At 40.0% G+C, this 6,955-nt stretch overlaps 1 protein-coding gene across 1 annotated transcript; it reads left to right on the top strand.

The window, feature by feature from the left end:
• The first annotated feature begins 1,338 nt into the window (after positions 1-1,338).
• Positions 1,339-4,352, top strand: LOC124147217 (baculoviral IAP repeat-containing protein 2-like). The gene is made up of 2 exons (XM_046517856.2): positions 1,339-2,192; positions 3,119-4,352. The coding sequence occupies exons 1-2, from the start codon at positions 1,468-1,470 to the stop codon at positions 3,645-3,647; spliced, it is 1,254 nt and encodes a 417-aa protein (XP_046373812.1). The 5' UTR covers positions 1,339-1,467; the 3' UTR covers positions 3,648-4,352.
• The last annotated feature ends 2,603 nt before the right edge of the window (positions 4,353-6,955 follow it).

The raw sequence follows: 6,955 nt of genomic DNA, 5'->3' as shown, positions 1-6,955 counted from the left end.
GGTGTTAGGTCAAGTCATGTAAGATGAGCTCAAATGCTGTTGTGAGGTTTTCTTACAGCGACAATTTGATACTTATGAATATACGTCGTCAGGAGTGTACGTTCACATATTCACGCGTGCAGAGGAATTTGTGTGAAGGGGAATTTCTGTCTTTACGTGAAGAAAATATCGCAGTAGAACTAATCAACAAGTTGTTGTGGTAAGGCGTCACGTACATCAGATGGGGAATTTCTGTCCACACGTGATGAACGCCTTGTAGCTGTCTGTTTCGTATGTGATCTTTGTCAGCATGTACACTTGATAACCCAGTGATGTTGAATGGGTTCTGCTGTGTGAATTGTATTTACAGTAAATCCTCATTAATCCGGACACCATTTATTCCGGACACCACTATTGTTGAAATGGTTTTGTCTATTTCATATACATATAAACAAAGTGAAAGTACTCGGTGCCCATAACTCGTTAATCCGGGCATTTGTTAATGCAGACGATATCGTCCGGATTAACGGGGTTCATTGAATATCCCCCCCAGTAAATGCACATTATTGACAAAAGCGATAATACATCACTCTAATACTACTATTTCTTGACACATGACTTTACAAATAAGTTGCAGGGCTGATTTGGGTGCAGGTCTTGGTGACAAAAGCATGATGCCTTGGGTAAAATAGTTTATAGTCTATAGTTTATAATAATAATAATAATAATAATAATAATAATAATGATAATAAAAAAATAATAAAAATAAAAATAAAAATAATGATGGAACATGGATTTTGGTGCAGTAAATAGTATTGATGATGATAATGATGATGTTGATGATGACGACGACGACGACAACAATCATTATCATCATCATCATCATTACTATTTACTGCACCAAAATCCATGTTCCATGCAAAGGTCATAATAACAGGACAATGTATGAGCATTAGTGCTCTCGTGTCATTCAGTGTAACAACTACTTACTGATATTATACAAGTATTATAGCTAGCCACATATAATACCATCATCTACACTCCACTTGCTTTGTATTGTGTCACCTGTATCCCTAACATGTATCCATGTCTATTTTCCTGTTTACTTGCGTCGGGAATTGTGTCCGTGAGTAGTAAATAGGTCACTTGACATCCGCAAGGTCAAGGGCAGTGTGCTCCGTGCAGTTTAGCTCATAGCAAGCCTATACAATTATTCCATTTTATAACCCTATTTAAAACATTACATGTTGATAAATGTTTCAATGCAAGTAATTCGAATATAACACATGTCAAATACCGAATTCCAAACTACCAAGACAACAGCCAATGCAACACAAGTATTAACCAATAGCATGCTTGTTTACATCACGTAACCAATCCAGCCACGTCCAGAATAATCTGGAGGAGATGAATGGTGTATATATACAAAACAGGACGCAGACAAACAGTTGATATTTTGAATGTCAAAGTTATCCCTTGAAGATTATTATGGCGTTAGCTAACTTGATACAGCATAGTAGCCCTGCACACAGGGTGCACAGATTGTCTTCGCAGCTGGATCGCACTGACTGTTTGGACGATGACTTTGAGGCGGTCGCTGAACGCTCACGGCTCATGAAATATGAGAGAAATCGGAGGGACAGTTTCAAAACCTGGCCGTCGTGGTGTTGTCAAAGGCCAGAGTGTTTGGCTAAAGCTGGGTTCTACTACACAGAGACCAGTGACAGAGTGCAGTGTCCATTTTGTTTCGGTGTCCTCAAGAAATGGGAGAGTTGGGATGAACCAGTGTCTGAACACAGACGTCATTTCCCCTATTGTAAATTCATCCGAGGAGAGGATGCTGGGAATGTGCCAATAGAAGACAATACAGAACTATTGCAGCATGGGACGATGCCTGCAAGTGCCAGAAGTGAAGCCCCAAGTACGGTTGACTTTAAAAAGGAAGCAAATCGGTTGGCATCATTTTCCAGATGGCCGCCAAATTTGAATCAGACTCCTGACGTTCTGGCTAGAGCAGGGTTCTACCACATTCCGTGTGAGGAGAAACCAGACCGAGTGAAATGTGCGTTTTGCCAGGGGAAAGTGTACAACTGGAACCCTGAAGACGACCCCTGGATGGAGCACGCTAAGTGCTTCCCTTCCTGTCCCTATATAAAGCTGTGTGTGGGACAAGATGTCACCGAGACTATGCACCGAGAGCATGGAGCTGTCGAGTGAGTAATATAGTTATAATATTTCATAATCGCTGTAGGGGGCACGGGTGGTCGTCTGAGGCGTAGCAATTCGCTGCGTTCCTTGTGCACACCAGAATGAGTGAGCATGGTTTTACGCCGCCTTTAGCAATATTCCAGCAATATCACAGAGGGGGGCACGAGACATGAGTTTTAAACATTGTAGCCATTAGGGGAATCAAACCCGGGTCTTCGGCTTGACAAATGAAGTCTTTAACCACCAGGGTACCCCGCCGCACCCCGCACGCCAGAACCTTAATTTCGGTTCGCCCTGATTATGTTTGTCAGCGCCATACCTGTGCTCGTGGGTTTCAGTAAAGTAGTAAAAGTTTGAGACCTGCTATCCTCCCACGAAGCTGACACGCCCTGATACAATTGAAAAACTGGTTAAAACGGCGTTGAACCGAAATCACTCACTCACTCATGTCACTGTTTCATTCTTAATCATCAGTTTCAATATGACATTTTTTCCAAAACACAGTTTCGTATTTGAGTACGCTGAATATGCATTCTGTTTTGAGTACGCTGAATATGCATTCAGTTTTGCAAGTGTCTCAAAGCCATGTTGTTTACTGATCTAAAAGCTGATCATCAATTCAGAAACAGAAACATGTGAAACTCACGGTAAGGGCAAATCTGGAAATAACTATCTGTTATACTGGGTAAGTGTACAGTCGCCATAGTGTTACCTGTGAACAAGGCTAATCAACAATGTAGACAAGTACAAAATAGTTTGTCTGGAAATAAGTATGGTATATTTTTGTCGAAAACATCAGGATTGGTTTCGGTTCAATGCTGCATTTTAAATAGGAAATATACAACATCAACGCCAAGGAATAATCATTCTCAGTCATCTGTGGCACAATCCACAAATATTGACTATAGTTTCTTATTATCTGCTCATTCAGGGAGAAAAACAATGCAGAATCTGGAAAAGAACCTGAAGATAACATGGCAAAACTCATGCGCAGTGAGGCAGCTCAAGCTGTTCTCCAGATGGGGTTTTCCCAAGAACTTGTTCAAGAGGTTTTGAAGAGGTACAGTAAATCAGGCAAAGGACATTGTTTCTCGGCACAAGAGTTGGCAAGTGATGTTCTTGACATGGAAAGTTCTCTTGAGACAACAAACACTATTTACCCAACTTCTTCTTCCACTGAAAGGACATATGGCAGTGGAGCAGGGGCATCTGACCCAGGCTCCAGAAAAACGTTTGTTCAACACTCAGCAACAAGCAATCCTGCATTTTTGGAAAATATCAGGGACGAGAACTCCCGAATGAAGGACCGGTACCTGTGTAAAATCTGCATGGAGACCCCTGTGAGGGTGACCTTCATGCCCTGTGGTCATCTGGCGTGCTGTGGACCCTGCTCGATGGCCGTGTCCAGTTGCCCCATCTGTCGGACTCCCATTACAGGTTGTGTACGGACTTACTTCTAGGATTGTGGAGAATGTCTTTGTGTCAAAGTTACACGGTTAAAGTAAAACCTATACAGACACCCTCATGGAAATGAATCTGGAGTAAAGGGGGTCAGTAAGGGTCCATGAGAAAGTGAAGGGACAGATAGAGTGTATATGAGATACATAGAAGGGGTTGGACGTGAGTGAGTGAGTGAGTTAATATTTAACGTCACATCGGCAGTATTTCAGCCATATCGTGACGAGAACTGTCATTTAATACATATATTTGAATGGAATAAATACCTGTCATCGAAGGACAGTAAAAATAACTAGAGTATCACAGTTTTGATTTTAAAACTAGTTGAGAACATTAAAAAGAATACATTTTCAATCAACAATACAATATAAAAATGGGCTATAGATCACCAACAATCAAAGTTAGGCCACCTTACTGGGGACCGTGGGGACTTACAATACTGGATTGGCCGTGATACTGTATGTGAGATATACAAATAACATACACAAATCATATAGAATGAGCGTGGATGTTTGAAGCAGGGAAAAACGGAGAGCGATGGTTCATGAAAGTACATGAAAGTTTCAAGCAGATGTACATCAGAAATGGAATTTAAATGCATTTACGTTCGAAATGAAGATTTCATGTTTGATAGCTGTTATTATTTTTTGTTTACATATGTGTTTACAATGCTGTTTTATTTTACTTAATAAAGATATTGTTAACGAGATATATTTTATTCATTTTTGACAGGTTACACTGTCAGATTCAAAGCTCCCAAAGTTAACCTGCATATTGGGAAGCAGAATTATATAGGCAGAGCACTGCTTTCGTGGGTAGTAGATAGTAGATAGTTGATAGTTGATAGTTGATAGTTGCAACTGATGTGATACCTGTCAAAGCAATGTTCCTGTCAGTTAACTGAAAGATATCAGCTGAATGTGACAAGTTTGTGTGGTTAGTGCCTTTTGAAAGATGTTTTCTCCAACAATACCCAAGTTCTAATACATAAAGCGAACATTCCCTTCGAGATTCACCCATATCTTCCCTTCGAGATTCATCCATTTCTTCCCTTCGAGATTCACCCATATCTTCCCTTCGAGATTCACCCATATCTTCCCTTCGAGATTCATCCATATCTTCCCTTCGAGATTCACCCATATCTTCCCTTCGAGATTCACCCATTTCTTCCCTTCGAGATTCACCAATTTCTTCCCTTCGAGATTTGACCCATATCTTCCCTTCGAGATTCACCCATTTCTTCCCTTCGAGATTGACCCATATCTTCCCTTCGAGATTCACCAATTTCTTCCCTTCGAGATTCACCCATATCTTCCCTTTGAGATCCACCCATATCTTCCCTTCGAGATTCACCCATATCTTCCCTTCGAGATTCACCCATATCTTCCCTTCGAGATTCACCCATATCTCCCCTTCGAGATTCACCCATATCTTCCCTTCGAGATTCACCCATATCTTCCCTTCGAGATTCACCCATATCTTCCCTTCGAGATTCACCCATATCTCCCCTTCGAGATTCACCCATATCTTCCCTTCGAGATTCACCCATATCTTCCCTTTGAGACACCCATATCTTCCCTTCGAGATTCAACCATATCTTCCCTTCGAGATTCACCCATATCTTCCCTTCGAGATTCACCCATATCTCCCCTTCGAGATTGACCCATATCTTCCCTTCGAGATTCACCCATATCTTCCCTTTGAGATTCACCCATATCTTCCCTTTGAGAAACACATATCTTCCCTATGAGACACACATATCTTCCCTTTGAGACACACATATCTTCCCTTCGAGATCACCCATTTCTTCCCTTTGAGATTCACCCATATCTTCCCTTTGAGATTCACCCATTTCTTCCCTTCGAGATTCACCCATATCTTCCCTTTGAGATTCACGCATATCTTCTCTTTGAGACACACATATCTTCCCTTTGAGATTCACCCATATCTTCCCTTTGAGATTCCCCCATATCTTTAGGGATGGGTTCTATTATGTTGATAATTTATTATACGCAACAAAAACTTGATGTTGATCACAATAGAGAACATTGTCATGTAATTCATTTAACAACCTGAAATAGTTTACTGTTTTTGCATAGATACTAGGGCTGAAACGATATCCCGGGACACCGATGCATCGCGATTCACTCCATACGATACGGTGTGCGATTTGTGAGGTGCTGTATCTCGATTTTTCACGATACGTTTTTTTCAAAGACGTATATACGTACGTCTTTGTTTTTGTACATAAACTTTTATCACAGATACGTTTTAAATGTGTTTAAACTCTTTCAGGCACCGGCCAAGCCTTAGTCACGTCAAAATAGTATATATTTTTCTGGACCTACCTGTCATACCATTCATTTATTAAATCTATCACATCTTACAATGTCTGAAATACGAATTCTATTTCAATTTATCATTTTTTATCGATAGATTAAAAAGTTATTCACTATTTCCCGCATTGTTATTGAAAGTATAATTCTCGGACGCACACTTCGACAACGGGTGCACATCGAATATGTCAAAGAGCAAAACAAAGACGTTTCAAGCAAATCTTTATATATATTATACAAAGTGATAAATAAAATCAACAAAAATATATCTAAAAGTGGTCCAACTTACAGCTAAGTTATTATTTCCATTTTTTCGTGCGATCGCGTGTAATGTTAGTCAAATGACATCTCGGCTTTCGGCGCCTCGAATTCTCGGCTCAGACACGATATTCAATGCCAAAATATTTGCATGAAAAATCTTTGTCACAGCTTGTAACCTAGTATGATACGTCCACGAAGCTCCATATTTTTAATATAGATCGCGATTTCCTGCTTAAAACGTTCAGAATAACACGATTTAACCAAAATATTTCGTAAAAATCTGAAATTCATCGTCCACGAGGATTTGTAATTTGATTGCCTGCCTCAGGTCACGTGCTCAAATTTGACCAATCATGAACCTTGTAGCAGATTTCGGCAAGAAAGCGTCATTAGGAACCATTTTTTATCCAATGAAACTTTATGTTATACCTACGAAAAGACTCCAGGCAATGTTACGAGCGTGTAGATGAAACAACAAGCTATCTAGCGATGTGTCATATGTCAGTCTTCGACGAACGTGTTATTCATACGAAGCTTTCGAAAACGGAGGTATTTCTTCATGTTACTTAGCGGACAGCCGCTGTTATCTGAAAATGGGTGAAATCAGATACTATTCATAATTCTTTTTAACATAATTTTCCAATTACGTAAATGAAAATAAAAAAGAAATAAGTAGATCTAGATCTTTTGAAATCTTATATTTGCCCCAAATC

The sequence above is a fragment of the Haliotis rufescens genome, unplaced genomic scaffold (genome assembly GCF_023055435.1).
Source record: "Haliotis rufescens isolate VD_foot unplaced genomic scaffold, xgHalRufe1.0.p SCAF_39, whole genome shotgun sequence".
Classification (NCBI taxonomy): Eukaryota; Metazoa; Mollusca; class Gastropoda; order Lepetellida; family Haliotidae; genus Haliotis; species Haliotis rufescens.
Note: the sequence above shows the minus strand (reverse complement) of the source record. Positions and strands in the feature narration are given on the sequence as shown.